Source organism: Camelus bactrianus, chromosome 18, assembly GCF_048773025.1.
Source record: "Camelus bactrianus isolate YW-2024 breed Bactrian camel chromosome 18, ASM4877302v1, whole genome shotgun sequence".
Classification (NCBI taxonomy): Eukaryota; Metazoa; Chordata; class Mammalia; order Artiodactyla; family Camelidae; genus Camelus; species Camelus bactrianus.
In genome coordinates this window covers 12802407-12821512 of record NC_133556.1, presented here as the reverse complement: position 1 = coordinate 12821512, position 19106 = coordinate 12802407, and the positions used below count along the sequence as shown (strand labels likewise).

The 19106-nt window shown below is 40.2% G+C and overlaps 1 protein-coding gene across 2 annotated transcripts in view; it reads left to right on the top strand.

Moving 5' to 3' along the window:
- LOC105082748 (S-adenosyl-L-methionine-dependent tRNA 4-demethylwyosine synthase TYW1) overlaps positions 1-19106 on the top strand; it is a 127714-nt gene that overhangs the window by 20223 nt on the left and 88385 nt on the right. For both annotated transcript variants that reach the window (XM_010972377.3, XM_074345983.1), the window contains exons 8-9: positions 4281-4398; positions 8317-8369. In XM_010972377.3, the coding sequence (XP_010970679.1) occupies positions 4281-4398; positions 8317-8369 (171 nt within the window). The remainder of the gene's footprint in view (positions 1-4280; positions 4399-8316; positions 8370-19106) is intronic.

Here is a 19106-nt window from a genome sequence, read left to right as displayed (position 1 = left end):
TCATATTTTGGGGGACATTTTCTTTGGGGTCCAGTCACATATTCCTGAGCTGCTTTCTGCCTGGTCATCATCATACCTCGCACTAAATTGCCTTAATGGTGTCTGTGGAGGAGGCAGCGCGCTCTGGTGCTGCAGAGCATCCGCTGTAGGGTGGGGCCAGAGCGCTCCTGTTGTGAGACCTCTTTTTGAATAATATTTACTAACTTCCCTGGAGTTACTATCTCAGCTTGTGTGTCTGGGTAAGTTATTTCACTCTCTTTGCTTCAGCGGGAGATAATAACAGTAACTGCTTTCAGAAGTTGTTGTGAAGATTCAGTAAGTTCATCCATCTAACGCCTTTATTTTATTTAAGCCTGCCACTTAGTATGTCCTCAACCACTGTTAGCTATTACTGCGTGAGAAGATATCTTCAATGGATTTGGTCCTGCTGGAATACCACCTTGGTTTTCTGCCTCGCTCCCTCTGCAGCAGAGTGTAAGACAGTAATTCCAGGGCCAAAGAGAATCTGAAGGGTGGGAGTGATGGCTGAGAACCAGAGAGCTTGACATTTGAAACGATGCAGATGCAGATGTGAGGGGCTGGGGTGCTGGGGAGCGTGGCACGTTTGGGGGGCTCTACACAGTTTGGTATGTTGGGGAGTCGGGGCAGAGGGGGTGTGTGTGGAGAGGTGAAATAGAGAAGGAAGGCAGGGCAGGATCCTGGAGGCCTTTTCGTGCTCTGTCATGGGGATGGGAGCTTTGTCCTAAAGGCAATGGGAAGCAATGTGATTTGATTGAACAGGATGAGTGGGATGAAGGTGTGGGGAGAGAGAGCTCCAGGGTGGGGTCAAAGGATTAGGAGAAATCAAAGAATACATTGGATTATGTCATTCAGTCCTCGCCCTGACCCTGACAGCGGTACTGTTATCACTGCCGCTTTACAAGGTAGGACACACTCTTGGAGAAATAAAGCAATTTGTCCAAAGTCAGATGGCTGCCTGTAGGTGGTGGGGCCAAGCCTAGACTCCATCTCTTTGTTTCACGCCCCTTTTCTCCCTCCCCAGGGGAGAAGTGGTTTCCGGAACGCCAGCTGAAGAGTTTGGGTGGAGAACAAGGAGTCAGGAGGAGCCTGACGGTTGTTAGGCTGTTTTTTTTCTGTCTCTCTCATGTTGTGATTTGTAAACGTAAAGCAGATAGCTGCTTGGTTTTTTTTTTTTCCCCTTGCAGTAAATAAATGTTGCTAAAATACTCCCCACAGCATCTTCTGGTTAAGCAGACAGTGATATGAGTATCATTAGTTTTAGAAAGAAGTGGTGGATGCTTGGTAATTACTCACTAGAGAAACATTTCAATTTGCAGAAGGCGCTCAGTGTGTCCAGTTCTGATTATAAGGCTGCATAGCACTGCAGCAGAATAACATGAAGCTAGTTCTCCTTTCATAATTATTTTTAAGGCTTTAAGTGTTTAATTTATCCCCAAACATAAGGTGACATCTCTTCAACCCCAAGACCTTGCTTTGAACCAACCTGACTCACTCATAAGCCCAGGACCACTTAATAGTGAGTTCTGGAATTTTCCCAAGTGCCTAAGAAGTTAGCTTATAATTGGCTTTCCTTTTTGTATATCAGGAAATAGCAGCCTGGAGAGGGCATGCGTTTTCTTTCAAGACAAGTGTGATGGGTTTAGGGGTTGGAAAGGGGTGGAAGTAGAAGTGAGAGATGGAAACTGTTTAGTTTGGCTGTTGAAGGCAAGGCTGTGGGCAGAAGCAGTGGCGTTGTGGGTAGAGAGAACCAAAACATTGGGAATTAAAGTTTAGAACTTGGTCACTTGTCAAATGGGTGAACAGGCGAGGGAGGAATCAAGGTTGACCAATCCTCAGATCTTCATTTATTTCTACTTAGGCTATGTAACAGCTATACAAAAATAAATAAAAATATACAGGTCCTACGTCAGTTGTTATATTGTTATATTCTGGGCAAACAGGGAGAAATGTCTGCACCTAGGAGATTAGAATTAGAATTTGAATGAGGCTTTACAGTTCCTTGGGGAGTGTCATGAACAATTGTATTTCTTTTCAGAAATGAAGTTACTGCTGCAGGTGCGAGATAGGGCTAGACTGCCATAGAGGGAAAGAGTGATAAATGTTGTTTGTCCTGAATGCTCAAGACCTTGAATCATAACCACTGACCTCTTTCCATGTAAACTTGGTGTCTTGAGTGATTGAATCTGCAGTAGCTGCACTCACATTTTATGGTGGATAATTTCCCTAGTGATAGGACACAAACCGTGTTCCATGGGCATTCTTTAAGAGTGTGTTCACTAAATAAGGGTTAGAAATTTGTGTTTAAAACCATAAGGGTGGAGCTCTGAGCACAGTGGTTGGAGGCCAGTGTCATGGGCTGGGTCCGGTTTTGGATTTACCTTTGGGGTGCCCCTATAAGCTGGTGATGTTTGGAGGTGACAGGCTTTTGAGGACAGATATTGCCTCCTACTATCAATTCTTGCCTGATAAGTAGGGAATGATGGTAACTTGCTGTGGAATTACTTCAGAGACATTTAAATGCCCTCAAGGTCAAGGTTAGTTCATTTTCCTCTACCACAGACTTCTTTTCAAGCTCTAGTCTTTGCTTTATGGTCTGAAATCGACTTAAAAAAAAAGCCAAAGGATTCTTTTCTTTTTAAATATTTTAACAAAATAACAACTGCAGCTTTAAATTTTTTTTGAAATAAAATGCCCAGCATTAAACTGATTACTTTTATAATAGGTAAGAACAAATGATTGATATTTGTTTATAATTTTTTTTTTAGTTCCATCTGGAAATGTGTAGTTGAGAACTCTATTAACAGAAGCAGAATTGTCCATTAACTTTGCATTTTGATTATATTTAGTAATTTGGAATGCTGACTTATGATGCATAGAACTTACTATGGGCTTAGGTTTCTCATTTGGTACATTGACTCTCTAAAGTGCTTGTTCACTGACTTCCTATTTCAGCGGGGTCCCCAGAGTAACTGAGATGACAGAGGAGTTAATTCTGAATTTCACTGGTGTACTTTCTGTTGTTTTAAATCTTGTTTTACATCTTGTGTACAGAGAACTTTGAACTTCACAAGGGTAGATGGAGTGATACAGTAGATCCCTGTTCCCTATTGCCTAGCTTCAAACAAGGAGCATCCTGTCTTCTGTAGTAGTTTGACACAGATCATGTCATCTGTGAGGTGTTTTCATTTTTAAGTAGAAAGGGCATCGCTGTGAATCTGCGCTCTGATTTACTACGGGCTGGAAAATGGACAGGCACTGAGGGTACTTAGGGCTGGGTAGGGGGGCTCCTGCCAAGGTGAGTGATTTTGGATTTCTGCAGCTCTTAGTAAGATCTGATGAGTGTGTCATTTAAAGTGTAACACGGACTTTGTGTGTTGTCTCAGAATTATTAATTAGCACTTAAACCACTGAGGTTGAGGTAACTTTAATATATGTACACACACACACCACATAGTGAGATTTAAAAAGAGAGGGAGAAATCAGTGTAAAGGCTAAATGCGAGTCATCTTGTCATGTGAAGTCACTGACAGAATATAAGACAAGAGTGATGCAAAGCCTTGTACCGTGATCAGAGTTGTGCTGCTGAATTTTGTAGTGGCCAAAGTCAAAAGGAAACACAATTTTATATTATGCTTCAGATATCTTTCTATTAGTGAAGACAGATTGTCCCCACAGGGTATTCTAAAAGAGGCCATTAGGGCTGCAGGTGGTGGCGGTGGAGTAACTTGGTTTTTGAGCAGATGGCTGTCTGGGCAGCTCAGAGCAGTTTTTTTTGTTTGTTTGTTTTGGGGGTTTGCAGATGTAAAAACCAGCAGTACCTCTGATTTAGTGAACTCCTATTATGTATCAGGCATTGTGCCAGGTAATTTTATTTCATTTTATCTTCAACACAGCTCTCCATAGATGTTACTTTCCCCCATTTTCAGATGAGGAAATTGAACGAGAAATAACTTGCTAAAGTTAGGCAGCTGTCTGTACTCAGACTGTGAAAACTATTTGACATCTCGATAAGTGGATTGTTGATTTATGTTTTGTGGGTGTATGTGTTTGAATAGGTAGTTACTTTTCTTGAAAAAAAAAAAAGACTGGCATGTCTTCAGCTCATTGTGTGACTGGAAATGGGATCACTTTGGAGAGAATAGGGTTGTAGCTCGTGGCTTGAGATGAACCTGTTTATCCACGCTACGTGCTGATGACTGTTGTGCTGCTTTCCTTGCACATTACCAATACTGGGTTTGATACTTTTTATTTTAATACAGAGAGAAAAGGAGCAGCAGGAAGGGGAAACGAGTGCCTTCAGGAGCACAGCGAAGAGTGACGCCAGTGAACGAAGAGCGATGATAAGCCCTGCTCTCCGAGAAGCCCTTACTAAACAAGGTGAAAACCCTCAAGAGTCGTTCTCATACTGCTCTCCTAAGTGGCTAATTTATCACCTAAAAGAGGAAGCGCGAAACAGGGATTGCCAAGAGGGAAAAAGATAAAGTCCTTCTGTAGTTGGCTCAGCAGCTGTGTTGTCGTGGCAGCTGTAACTGACTAAGAAGTCGCCAGCTTGTTTCTGTGGGTCACTTGTGTGTTGGCCTCCTGGACCAGCAAGTTCCCTCTTTGCTCGGTTTATTGGGCTGTTGCTTTACCGTCAGTGGGGCTCAGGTATGCAGATGGAAGATGCAGTCACTGGCTTCTTTACAATCACTGCTTATTAAGGGAAAATTATTAAATGCAGGCAAAACCTTATATGATATTAGGCTGGGTTAATTAGAAGTGTTTTATATAGGCGTATGTCTGGATTTCTGTGGTCATACTTTGTTAAGGTGGCTGTAGGTGAGTAAATGAATAGTAATACTGGTTTCCTGTAGGAGAGAGTAGTAAGTTGGGAATGAGTAGACTGACTTCCAACCCTTCCTCCCTCTTTCTATATTTATTAAGAACCTTTTATGTGACGGTTCTGGCAATGCAGAGAACTTAAGATGCTTTTAAGTCTTTTCCTTCAAGGAACTCACACTGTTAGGGGAGACAGACAAGAATACAGGTTTTATACATAGAAATATATACACCTTTCAATTAGAGTAGACTATTTATTTAAAGTGACTTTATGATAGGTTTAAATGTTATCTTGTTGCTTGTTTTCTGCCTATCTCATGTAGATTGTTTCCCTTGATTTCTTGTTTTTCTGCCTTGTTTGAGATTAATATTTTTTTTTAGTGATTCTGTTCTGTATCCTTTGTTGGCTTACTAGCTATGGCACTGTTTCATTATTTAGCGGTTGCTTGAGGTTTTCTGCAACACCGAATCACGGATCGCGGAATATCTGAGTGGTGCTGTACCACTTCACGCAGAGTAGAGGCGCCTTCAGTATACTTCTGTTCCCCCTCTCAACCTCTGTGCAACTGTTACCATACGTTTTACTTTAACGTGTGTTACATATGCCCTGTACTACATTGTTATTCTTTTGGTTTAAATAGTCAATTGTCTATTAAAGATACAAATAATTAGAAAAAATCCTATATATTGACTCTTACGGTTAGCACTGTTGGAACTTTTCATTCCTTTGTGCTCCTCCGTGTTCTGTCTGAGGGCCTTTTCTTTCCGCGTGAGGGACCTCTTTTAGCGCGAGGGACCTCTTTTAGCGCTTCCTGTAATGGGGGTGTGCTGGTGATGAATTATTTGTTTTTGTTTATCTGAAAAAGACTTTATCTTGCTCTCCTTTGGAGGGCATTTTTGGATGGTTATAGAACTGTAGGTTGGCAGCTTATCTTTTTTGGTTTTTGCTTTAAGGGTGTTGTTCCACTGCCTGCTTGCTGACATTGTTTCTCATGAGGGCTCTGCAGCCGTCTTTTGTTTGTTCATTTGAATGTAATGTTTTTTCCCCCTTGCTGCTTTTACGGTTTTCTTTTAATTACTGGTTTTGAGCAGTTGAATCATAATGTGTCTTTGTGTAGTTTTCTTCATGTTTCTTTTGCTTAGGATTTGTTGAGCTTCTTGGTTCTGGAGATGTATACTTTTAATCAGATTTGGACAACTTTTGGCCATTGTTTTGTCAAATATTTTTATTCCCCCCCTCCCCCACCCGGGACTCCAATTCCATGTGTAATAATAGGCCACTTAAATTTGACCCACAGCTCAATGATGCACTTTTCACTTTTAAAAATTATTTTTCTGTCTTGCTCTTCATTTTTGGATAGCTTCTATTGCTATGTATTCTTTTAAAGTTCGTAATCTTTTCTTCTCTAATGTCTAATCTTCCATTAATTCTACATCGTGTATTTTTCAGCTTAGACATTGTATTTTTTTATCTCTAGAAGTTCAGTTTGGGTCTTTTTATGTCTTTCATGTCTCTACTTTTGGAGCCTATGGAATGCAATTATGACTGTTTTAATGTCCTTACCTGCTAACATCTGTGTCATTTCTGGGTCTGTTTTGGTTGCTAAATTATTTTCATTATTGGTCATGTTTTCCTGTCTTTTTGCATGCTTGGTAATCTTTGATTGGATGCCAGATCTAATTTTATCTTACTGAATGCTAGCGATTTTTATATTCCTATGAACATTTTTGAGCTTTGCTCTGGGACAAAGATAAGTTGCTTGGAAACAGCTTGAGGCTTTTAATCTTGCTTTTATGATTTGTTGGGTGAGATTAGAGCCGGCTCAGTATACAGCTAATTTTTTCCCCCAACATTGAGGCAAAACACTTCTGTGTACTCTGCTCAGTGCCTTGCTAACCTTGAGGTTTTCTGTCTTACTGGTAGGAACAAGCACCATTCCCAAATGGCTGTCGGTCCCAGGCATACCTCTCATCCTTTTAGATGGTTCTTCCCCATTATTGGGTGGTTTTTCCCTCAAATATGCACTAAGCAGTATGCAGGCAAATACTTATAGGAATCTTCTACAGACTCTTGAGTCCAATCTCTGTGTAGCTTTTGTCCCTCTAGGACTCAGTCCTGCAAACTCTAGCCATGGGGGCTCTCCAGACTCTACATCCTTGTCCTCAACTCAGGGCAAATCCGGAGCTCTGCTTGGGTTGCCCACCTTGCCCTGCTGCACAGCCTAGAACTTTCAGGGCAGTAAGCTTGGTAATGGTAGAGCTCAACCTTGTTTGTGTTCCATCTCTCTCAGATCACCGCTCTTTGTATCTTGGGAGGGAAAATAGAGTATGATTTCTACAGTAGTGGTATGAACAACATACAATGTAGGAGTCCAAAAGAAGAACTTGAATTTTCTTTGGGAATCTTTTAAATGCTTATTCTGCATCTAAGATTAGCTATTCAGTTGGACTCAGTTCCATCTTCAAGCAGAAAAGCAGTGCTTTATTTATATGCAAGATGTTTACGTAAATGTGGAAGAGGATAAAAGACAAAGCCCTGTAGTGTTGCCACTGGAGACTTGTAATCCAAATTGACATTGTTCCATTAATCATCAGGCTGTGAATATGGATGTTCAACCAGCCGCTGATCCACTTATGCCATCGTCCGGACTGCATTTTCCCATTCACCTCACTTGTCTGCAAGTCAGGAGTCTTTTTGTGCAAGAGACTCATGATAATTGTGACTTATTACTTGAAGCCTCATGAGAAACTTTATTAAATGCTTCTGAAATCAGAGTGTTCTACTTGTTTGCTCTGCTAGTTTTTTAAAAAAAGAAAATGTGATTGCTTGGTCGTGGCTTTTCATGTCTCACATGGCTCAAAAAATGTAAATGATAGGTTGTGGGTGGTGCTGAGGATTCATGTCAGGTTCCTAGAATCTGATTTTTCTGCTTTTAGGGACAGTATTTCTTTATTTGAATCCCCTGTACCTCATCTGGTTCTTTGTCTTTTTTGGGAAGATGATTGATGGGGAGTTCCTCAGTCGTTCATTTGAAATGACTCGTATGGCTCAGCGTATGGTTCATTTATATAAATATTCCTTGGGTCCTTGACAAGCATGTGCATCCTGTAGCTGTTGAGTGCAGTGCTGTCTGTGTTCTTGATCAGGTTTACTGTGTTGCTTCAGATCTTAGAGTCCTACTGAGCTTTTGGTCTATGAGACCTGCTGGATACTGCGAGATCTTAAAATCTCTCCTTATGATTTTGAATTGGCCTGTTGTTTCTTTATGTATTTCGAATCTATGTTGTTAGATGCATACACATTTTAGATAGTTTTATCATCCTGGTGAATGAAACTTCTAATGTTTCCTGCCATTGGGTTGTTGTCTATCATTATTTAAGTAAAAAAAAAATGATTTTGCTGCAGTTATGTAATCACTTCTTGATATGAGACTTTGAATCAATGCAATTTTGTGTTCCCTGTTTTTTTTCATTCAGGTTATCAGTTGATTGGGAGCCACTCTGGGGTGAAGCTTTGCAGGTGGACAAAGGTATTTGTTTTTATTCAAATGTTATTTCTATTTTATGCAACTTTTATATGGCTGTTATATGTAGTCAGTGAATTTTGCCGTTTTAAAGGTGTAATTTACATTTAATAAACTGTAATGATTTTGGATACGTTAAAAGAGTTCAGCATATTTGATGATAGAGGTAAAAAACCCTCATCCCCCACCTGAGTTAAGATATAGACTATCTTCCTCACCCGGATAAGCTCACTTGTGCCCATTCCGAGTCAGTGTCCCCTCCCCAGCAGCCAGGCAACAGTTGTTCTTGTTACTCTGGTTCAGTTTTGCCTGTTGTAGAATTTCACGTGAACAGAATCATACAATGCGTAGTGTTTTGCAGGTGGCTTCTTAAACTCAACATAGTGTTTCTGAGATTCATCCACGTTGTAGTGTGTATCAGTAGTTCATTCTTTTCTATTCCTGAATCCTATTTAGTGGTATGAACATACCACGGGTTTTAATCTGTTGATAGATGTTTTGGTTACGTTCAGTTTTTGGCGATCATGAGTAAAACTGCTATAAACATTTTTGTACAAAGCTTTTTTTAAAAACTGAAGTACAGTTGATTTACAATGATGTATTAGTTTCTAGTGTATAGCATTATGTATATATATATTTTTTCATGTACATTGCCTTTTTTAGAACAAATGTTTCAGTTTCATTTGGGTACACACCTAGCAGTAGGGCTGCGAGGTAGGTATGTATTTATAACAAACTCCCAGTCTGTGTTCAATGCGGCTGGACTGCTTTATACTCGCATCAGCAATTTGTGAACGTTGCTGTGAAGATTCTCACCATGATGTGGTATTTACAACCCTTTTTAATTTGAACCATTCTGATGAGTGTGAAGTGATACCAGTTAGTTTTAATGTACATTTTGCTGGTGACTACTGATGATGAGGGGCACCCTTCATGTGCATGTTGGTCTTTCATACTTGTGAAGTGTCTGTTCAAATATTTTACCCAAATTGAGTTGTTTTCTCCTAGTCTGTGGCTTCCTTGTCCATTTCCCTAATGGTGTATTTTGAAGTTTTCAATTTGAATAAAATCCAGTTTATCATTTAAAAAAAACATGTATTTATTTATTTTCAGGGGTTTTTTTTGGGGGGGTAATGAGGTTTATTTATTTAATTATTTTTTAATGGATGTACTGGGGATTGGACCCAGGACCTCGTGCATGCTAAGCATGCACTCTACCACTTGAGCTGTACCCTCCCCCTTATCATTTTTCCCTTTATGACTCGTGGTTTTTGTATATTAAGAAATGTTTGCCAACTTTAAAGCCACAAAGATATTCTGTGTTTTCTGCTGGAAGCTTTATATGTAGTTTTAACTTTTGTGTTTAGGTCTGTCAACTAATTTATATGAATGTCCTACGGTATAGCAAGGTATTTAATACTTCATAATGGCCTGTAAGATTATTTTTAAACAGCCGAAAAAATAACCTAATTGAAATAGGGCTGACATGCCAGCAAATTATAGACTATCAAAACAGAAAAAGAAAGTAGGGTATGCTTGCAAATAAGTGAGTTCTCATTTATAGTCGTTGAATCAGAACAGTGTCCTATGTTGTGACTTGGGAAGGGTAGTGATGACTTGTGACAGAAAATGTATCAGCTGTCTTGAAATTCCACATCTTGTTGAGAGCTACATTGTGTTTCTAATTCATAGCAAACCTTTGTGGGCCATATCCTTTAAGTCATAATGGGAACAGAGAATGGAATGGAAATAGAAGTGGTGGGAAGAGTGGCTGAGGGAAGTGAGGTGGACCTCTAGCGATGGTTTCAGAGTGAGATTCAGAAATGATAGGCAGCCCCCAAGTAAGTTCAGTTTCAAGTAATCATTCAGGCTTTCTTGCTGTTCCCTGAATACACTGCACTCAACTCCTCCCTAGCTTTTTGGGCTCTGTCCACTCTCTTAGATCTCTGCGCAAAGAGCCTCTCTCAGAGACGCTGTTCCTTGACCGCCTTGTATAAAATAACAGCCTTCCTTCTTACCCTCTTACACTGCTTGGAGCTTCTCCACAGCACTTATGACCACTGAATAGATTATATCCTGTTTGTTATCTGCCTCCTCCCCTCCCAAAGGAACAGAGCTCCTCCCCAACCTAAGAGTCTTTGTTTTTCTTTCCAGTAACAAAACCAGAGCCTGGCAGGTAATAATTGTTTAGTAAGCTTTTTTTTTTCCCCCAATGAAAGAGTTATATAAAGGAAGGAAGACCCTGCTTAGTGTGGTTCTGATCCACTTGTTCAACTTTGTTTTTTGTTTTAACCTTCATACTTCATGTGCTGCTTCTCTTCCCCACTCTAAATCCTACCCACCTGTACCAGTCAGGAAAACAAATCGCCCTGGGTATTTTAGCAAGAGCAGATTTAATAAAGTAAATTAACTGAATGCTTACAAAGCCATTGAAAGGCCTGGGGTAGTGAAGGTCAGAGAGAACTGCCTCTTGCTTTGAGAAAATCACAAAGTGCCGGACTCACAGGACACCGCTTTAAGTGACCTGAGACGCTGGCAGCATTAAAGCAAATGTGTCCTGGGAGCTCGTTTGGATGCTGCTGCAGACTCAGTGTTTGTTGTGCGCCCTTGTGTCTGCCAGCTGCTGCCGGCGAGGAATAATGGTTTCTCCTTTCTTGCCATCTAAATCTTGCATAAGTGCCTCTCATTGGTGGAGTCTAAATCAGAATCCTGAAGAGAACAAAAAATATCATATGATATCACTCATATGTGTTATCTAAAAAAAAAAAAAAAGAAGGACACAATGAACTCATCTACAAAACAGAAACAGACTCGCAGACTTAGTAAACAATCTTATGGTTACTGGGGAAAGGGGGTGGGAAGGGGTAAATTTAGGAGTTTGAGATTTACAAATGTTAGCCACTATATATAAAAATAGATTAAAAAAAGTTTCTTCTGTATGGCACAGGGAACTATGTTCAATATCTTGTAATAACCTCTAATGAAGAAGAATTTGAAAATGAATATATGTATGTATATGCATGACTGGGACATTGTGCTGTACACCAGAAATTGACACATTGTAACTGACTGCACTTCAATTAAAAAAAAAAAATCAGAGTCCTTCAGACAAGGGAATCTGAGAAATACAGTATTAGGGCTTCTGAACTCCTGTCCAGAAGGCAGGCAGGCACAGGCCTGAGTGTTGACATGCAGTCTACCTCTTTGGATTTTCAGCATCTATACACACCTTTCCAGTTATATTTATGTTTCAAATGATAATATAAACAGAACATTTGCTCCTGCCTAACGTGTTGCAACCATTACTCGTAAAAGGGAGGATGTATTTACTCCCTCTCCCTTCAGTCTGTTTTGAGATCCTCTGCCTTTACCCTGAGGATGACTTTAGAAGGTTAACTACCACTGACCCATGTATTTAGTACCACTTAGCGATGCACTTAAAAATGGTTAAGATGATAAACTTCATGTTTATTTTAACCCAATAAAAATTAGTCTCCAAGAAATAAGTATAAACAAAGACAGAAGTGACTATTTTCCAAATTCATGGGTGAGAAAGAATTCTATAACCTTAAAAAAGCAGAAGAAAACACAAAGGTAACATTAAATGGATAAAAATAAATAAAAATGTCAACCACCCTTATAATTTCTCTCTCTGATTTTTACCGCTCTGAGTAGCTCATATAAGTGGAATCATACAGTATTGGTCTTTTTGTGACTGGCTTATTTCACTTAGCATAATGTCCTCAAGGTTCATCCATGTTGAGGAATATTGCTAAATAATATTTCATTGTATGTGTATACCACATTTTTCTTTATCGATTTAATGGACATTTTTGGTTGATTCCATGTTTTAGTTATTGTGAATAATGCTGCTATGGACATGGGTATACAAATATCTCTTTGAGATCCTGCTTTCAATTTTTTTGGGTGTATACCCAGAAGTAGAATTGCTGGGTTATATGGTAATTCTATTTTTAATTTTTTTTTGAGGAATCGCCATACTGTTCTACACAGAAGCTGTACCATTTTACTTTCTCACCAGCAGTGCACAGGGGTGCCAATTTCTCCACATCTTTATCAACACTGGTTGTTTTCTTTTTCTTGTTCTTTGTTTTTCTTTTTGACTTATAGTAGCAATCCTAATGCATATGAGGCAATAGCTCATTGTAGTTCTGACTTACATTTCCCAAATGGTTAGTGATGTTGAGCATCTTTTCATGTGTTTATTGGTCATTTATGTATCTTCTTTGGAGAAATGTCTATTCAAGTGGTTTGTCCATTTTTGATTGGTATTAGCTATTTAAATGTTTAGTAGAATTCACAGGTGAAGCCATCAGGTCCAGAGCTTTGTTTGTTGTTGTTGGGAGATTTTTGATTGCTGATTCAGTCTCCTTACTAGTGATAGGTTTATTCAGGTTTTCTGATTCTTTGTGGTTTGGCCTTGGTTTTGTGTTTCTAGAAATTTGTCCTGAATGTCAGATTATCCAATTTTTTGGCATACAGTTGTTCATACCACTCTTACATACTTTTACTTCTGTAGTAATGTCCTTCCATTCATTTCCGATTTTAGGTAATTTGAGTCTTCTCTCTTATTTTCTTAGTTCATCTTGCTTTGTTGATTTTGTTGATCTTTTTGAAGGACCAGCTTTTTGCTTCATTGATTTTTCTGTTATTTTTCTCTTTTCTCTCTTGTTTATCTCTGCTCTGCTCTTCATTATTGCATTCCTTCTGCTAGCTTTGGGTTAGTTCATTCTTCTTTTTCTGATCCCTTAAGTTGTAAAGTTAGGTTGTATATTTGAGTTTTTTATACTTAATGGAAACATTTATAGCTATAAATTTCCCCCTTGGCCCTGCTTTTGCTGTGTTCCATAGGTTTTGGTATGTTTGTGTTTTCATTTTCATTCATCTCTAAGTATTTTCTCATTTCCCTGTGATTTCTTCTTTGATCCATTGGTTGTTTAGAAAAGTGTGTTGGTTAATTTTTACAATTTTGTGAACTTTCCAGTTTTCTTGATGCTGCTGATTTCTGACTCCATCCCATTGTGGTTGTAGAAGATACTTTGTATAATATCTGTCTTTGAAAATCTTTTAAGACTTACATTGTGGCCTAACATATGATCTATTTTGGAAGTTGTCCCATGTGCACCTATGAAGAATGTATACGCTGTTATTGTTGGATGGAGTGTTCTGCATACGTCTGTTGGATCTAGTTGGTGTATTGTTTTGTGTTGTGTCAGTCCTATATTTTCTTACTTATATTCTGTCTGTTTTTTCCTCCATTTTTTTGAGTGGTGTAGTGAGGTCTCCAGTTATTGTTATAGAGTTGTCTGTTTCTCCCTTCAATTCGGTCCATTTCTGTCTGCTTTATGTATTTTCAGGGTCTGTCATTAGGTGTGTAAATAGTTATAATTGTTATATCTTCTTATTGTATTGAACTTTTCATTAACATGTAATACCCTTCTTTGTGTCTTCTAACCTTTTTTGATTTGAAGTCTATTTTATCTGCTCTCTTTTGGTTACGATTTGGTTACTATCTTTTTCCATCCTTAAATTTCTAACCCATATATGTTTTTGGATGTAAAGCGAGTCTTTTATAGACAGCATGGAGTTGCATCATGTGTTTTTTTCCATTTAATCAAAAGCCAATATTTGTCTTTTGATTGGAAAGTTTAATCTATTTATATTTGAAGTGGTTATTGTTAAGGAGAGACTTAGATCTATCATTGCACTGTCTTTTTTTTTTTTTTCCTCTTTATGTACTGTTGCTATATTATCCCTCATTTCCTGCATTCCTGTCTTCTTTGGTGTTTAGTTGATTTTTTTGTAGTGAAATACTTAAATTTCCTAATATCCTTTTGTGTATATTCTGTAGCTGTTTTATTTGTTACCATGGGGATTACAGTTAACATCTTAAAGTTATAACACTCTAATTTGAATTTATAGCAGCATAACTTCAGTAAAATACAAAACCTCTGCTCCTTCCCAGCCCTGTCCCCACCGCTTTTGGTTGTTGATGTTGAATTTATAGCAGCATAACTTAAGTAAAATACAAAACCTCTGCTCCTTCCCAGCCCTGGTCCCCACCGCTTTTGGTTGTTGATGTCACAAAAATTACATCCTTATACATCGTGAGCCCCCAAACATGAATGAATAATTCCTTTAAATACATGAACCTTCTATATTATGTAGAAAGCAAGACTTGGAGTTACAAACCAAAGTTACGCTAATACTAGCTCTTGCACTAATAATTGCTTTTTCTCTCCAAAGGTATTATTCTCTTAAATCACGTAGAAAACAAAAAGTACAGTCAGACTACTGTTACAATAATACGACTCCTGTAATTGCCCATGTGTTTCCCTTTATTGAGATCTTCATTTCCCCATGGAGCTTTGCGGTACTGTCTCCTGCCTTTCGTTTCACCTATAGGACTCCCCCGAGCACTTCTTGCAGGGCAAGTCTAGTAGTCAGGGTCTGTCTCAGCTTTTGCTCATCTGGGACTGTCTTGATTTCTCCATCACTTTTGAAGGATGGTTTTGCAAAATATAGGATTCTAGGTTGACAGTCTTTTTCTTTTAGCGCTTTGAATTTATCTGCCCACTGTGTTCCAGCCTCCAGAGTTTCTGATGACCTCTCTTATGTGATGAATCACTTCTCTCTCGCCACTTTCAAGATTCACTCTTTGTCTTTTGAAAGTTTGATTATAAAATGTGTCAGCGTGGATCTTTTTGAGTTTGTCTTATTTGGAGTTTTGTTGAGCTTCTTGGTGTTTATATTTAGGTATGTGTTTATATTTAGGTATTTAGGTATGTGTAAGGTTTAGGTATATTATATTAGGGATATTTGGGACGTTTTCAGCCATTATTTCTTCATATATTCTCTCTGACCTCTCTTCTCTCTTCTCCTGGGATACCCACAGTGTGTAAGTTCTGCTTGGTGATGGTCCACAGGTCCCATGGGTTCTCTTCACTTTCCTTCATTCTTTTTCCTTTCTACACTTCATCCTCGATAACTTCCATTGCCTTATCTTCAAGTTCACTGATTCCTCTGTCTGCTCAAATATGCCTTTGACTCCCTCTTGTGAATTCTGCATTTCTATAATTTTACTTTTCAGCTCCAGAATTTTTTGAGGGGGGGGTTCTTTTTAGGATTTTTATCTATTTATTGATATTTCTATTGCTTCATACATCCTCTTCTTGACTTTCTCCACATCTTCCTTTAGTTTTTGAGTATCTTTAGGACAGCTGTTTTAAAGTCTGTCTAATATATCTGCCATAAACTATCTTTGAGGCACAGAGTCTGTTGAATTATGTTTTTCCTTTGAATGGGTCATCCTTTCCTGTTTCTTTGTATGCCTTGTGATGTTTCTTTTTGTTGAACACTGGAGTAATGTGGTAACTCTGGAAATCAGATTCTTCCCTCTTCCCGAGAGCTCGCTAATTAATTAGTTAATCTTTGGTAGGCTGTCTCTACTGAGGATCCGGTCAAGGTGTAACGTCTTCTTAAGCCTTTTCCTACTCTTTCTTTGGGCATGTGCAGTTACTTTCTGCTTTTCCTCACATGTGAAATTTTTTTGAATGTCCAAGTCTTTAATATCTGGCCCCAGAAAGCGAAAAAGTAAAAAATGAAGCGAATGGGGTGTAATAAGAGAGAAGAGCCCTTTAAATCTCCTGAAAGTCACTTAGCTGTGGGGGGAAGGGCTGGCAAAAATGGGGGAAGGTCCAGCACAAGGACTGCCCACCTCTTTGTACCTCTGTGATCGGAAGCATTAGTCAGAGCACAGATCCCCAGTATTTGGAGGAGAGGGTCCTTTTTACCTACCCTAGCTGCCAAAAGCTGTGCGCAGCTGTTCCAGGAACACGTGCACAGCTGCCTGCCACGCGGCTATGGGGTGGGGTTGGGTAGTTCCTACCGTGCTAGGATCTAAAGTTGACCAAAATTAACCTAAGGTTTTCCCTGGAAAATGCAAGCCTTCAGCAGACTCCAGAGTTCCAACTAGTCATATCAGACAGCTTCTGCCAGTGCAGTTGTCCAGGTGGGGAGATGGATTCCTGGTGCTTCCTGCTCCTCTGTCTTCCCTAGATCTTCCTCCTGTTTGTACTTTTTTAACAGTTTGTTTAACCAGTTTAGAATTGATTTTGCTCTGTAGTATGAAATAAATATCTAAATCAGGAGTTAGCAAACCTTTTCTCAAGGGGCCAGATGGTGACTTTTTAAGGTTTGTGGTCCTGTCTTATTGCAACTTTTTACCTCTGCCATTGTAGCCCCAGAGCAGCCAGAGGTGTAAGTAAATGAAGTCGGGGACAGTATTCCAACAAAACTTTACTTACAGAAGCAGGCAGTGGACTGGGTTTGGCCCCTGGGCTGCAGTTTTATTGACCTTTGCATTGAGCTCTCCATCCCCTGTCAAAAATTGAAGAGTCTGAAATTTTACCTAACTTGCAGGCTAGCAAGTTAGCCTGCCGCAGTTTCATGGATGCTGGCAGAAGGCAAGTACAGTTTATTACTCGAAGGAATAGCATACCATCATTTGTTCTGGTAGCTAAGCCCCAGTTCCCATAAAAGCAGGACCAGGAAGGCCAGGTGTAACATCTGCAGATACGTTATAGGAAAGGAGGCCCACTCTTAGGGAACATGAATCTTTTATAATTGGCAATAATCCTGCCTGACCTTTGCCCTAGAGGGACCCTTCTTCATCATACTGGACAGTAAACCTACCTGTCATTTGCTCCAGAGAGAGAAACACTGTGTCTTCCAAGGCTATCTACTATATAAAACATTTTTGGAAAGGTAGTCTAGAGTAAGGGCAGTGAGGGCTCTGCTTATAAGACAGTCAGAAAGAGACCCACAGAGAATTGTCTCCCAACAGCCCACCTCCATTCCCCATCCCTGCCAGGCTGATATACACAGAGCCTGTCTGTCAGTGGCGTCCTGTGTGCATTCAGTGTGGATCTACTGGGCTGCAGTTGTATTTTTCTCAGGCTCTTGTTTGCCTCGAGGATAAGAATTCATGAATTAATGTATCGGAGGCTATCTGTAAGTTTTTTCCTCCTAGGTTCATAGCATGAACAGTTTTAATTCTAAGCATGCATTACTCTCAGGTACTTTTCTTTTCCACCCTGCTTATCTATTAATTTTCAGGTGTGGGGGCACTTCCTTTCAAAATGTAGTGTCTGAAGACTTCCAGTCTGGACAAGATGGCATAAAGCCTTTTCTCCTTGCTCCTTTCTGCTAGATTAACAGCCCTAAACTCTGGAAAACACAAGAGGCAACCAGACAAGAACTGTGGAGTGGGGTAAGAGGTAGGCTGACTGGTTTGGGACCCCATGACTGGAGTAACAACGGAGCAGCAGGATCTTAAAGAAGAAGGCAACCCAGACCCTGTGTTTACTGATCCTTAATCTGCAACAGAAGGCCGCTCAGTTAGGCTCATTCCTCCCTAATACGTTGGGAGTCCCTCTGCCAGGTCCAGGTGAGCCTAGAACCACTGGCAAAGGAGGCCAGTTGGGAGGCCCACCAACAGTAAACAGCTGGGACGGGTGCTCTCCTTCCCCGCTGGGCCTGCAGCTCCCCTCCCCTGCTGGGGAGTACCAGGGCCCAGGTGAAAGAGGAAGGAGAGAGGCGCCCTTCTCACCGCCTTGCTCCTGCAGCCGCTGGCCTGGCCTGTGAAGTGTTCTCCGTCCCTGCTGGGCCTGAGAGTGCCTCCCCCCAGCGAGAGGTGCCGTGTGGCTGGCTGGCACTGGCAAGAGGAACCCCACCACAAGAAGTGGCCCAGCTGAGGAAGCCTCTTTGTCCTTGTGTCCTGAGACTCCCGTCTCCTCCTCAGAGTTAGCGGGGCTGCCGGGGGCCATCGAGCAGAGGGACTCTGCCACACCAGCCGCCTACCCTGGGAGACTGCTGGCCTGAGACTCCCCTCCACTGAGAGACCCCATGTGGTCGCTCTGGAGAGACCCCTTTCATCCTCTCTGGTGGTACCAGCAGAGATCCGCGGGAGCCCAAGCAAAATTATATCGCAAAGCCTCTGAAAATGAAACTGCCATTGGAGCCGCAGTATGCAAAAGTAGTCCCGGACCTGCACACTCAGCCTAAGCAAGGTGCCTTAAATGCCTGCTGAAGTGAAGGAATGAAATGGGATCCAGAGTCTCCTAACAGAGCAGACAGAATGTCTAGGATGCAATAAGAAAAATCACCTGTCATACCAGGAATGATGAATACCACAACTTGAGCAAAAAAAGATAATGAACTGACTCCAACGCCAGATGAATCAGATGGTGGAATCATCTGACAAGGATTTTAAAGCAGCTGTCATAAAAATGCTTCAGCAATCAAAGTCTCTTGAAACAAATGAAAAAAAAAATCTCAGCAAAGAAATGGAAGTTATAAAAAACCAGGAGGGAATTATAAAATTGAAAAAATACAATAACAGAAATAAAGCCTCACTGAATGGTCTCAGTAATAGAGTGGAGATGGCAGAGGTTAGAATCAGTGACCCTACTCCTCAGTAGAATGAGCTGTGACCAGGCCACGTCAGTAGAATTTACCCTATCTGAACAACAGAGCAGACTCCAAACAGGAAAAAACCAAAGAAATCCACACAAAAACAGCTTAAAATTAATGATCTGAAAACTAAAGAAGAAAAAGATCTTGAAAGATGCTGGAGATAAACAATGTACTAACATCAATTTGGCATCAGATTTCTGATCTGAAATCATGGAGCCCAGAGGGGAGTGGCAGTTGCTTTTCAGG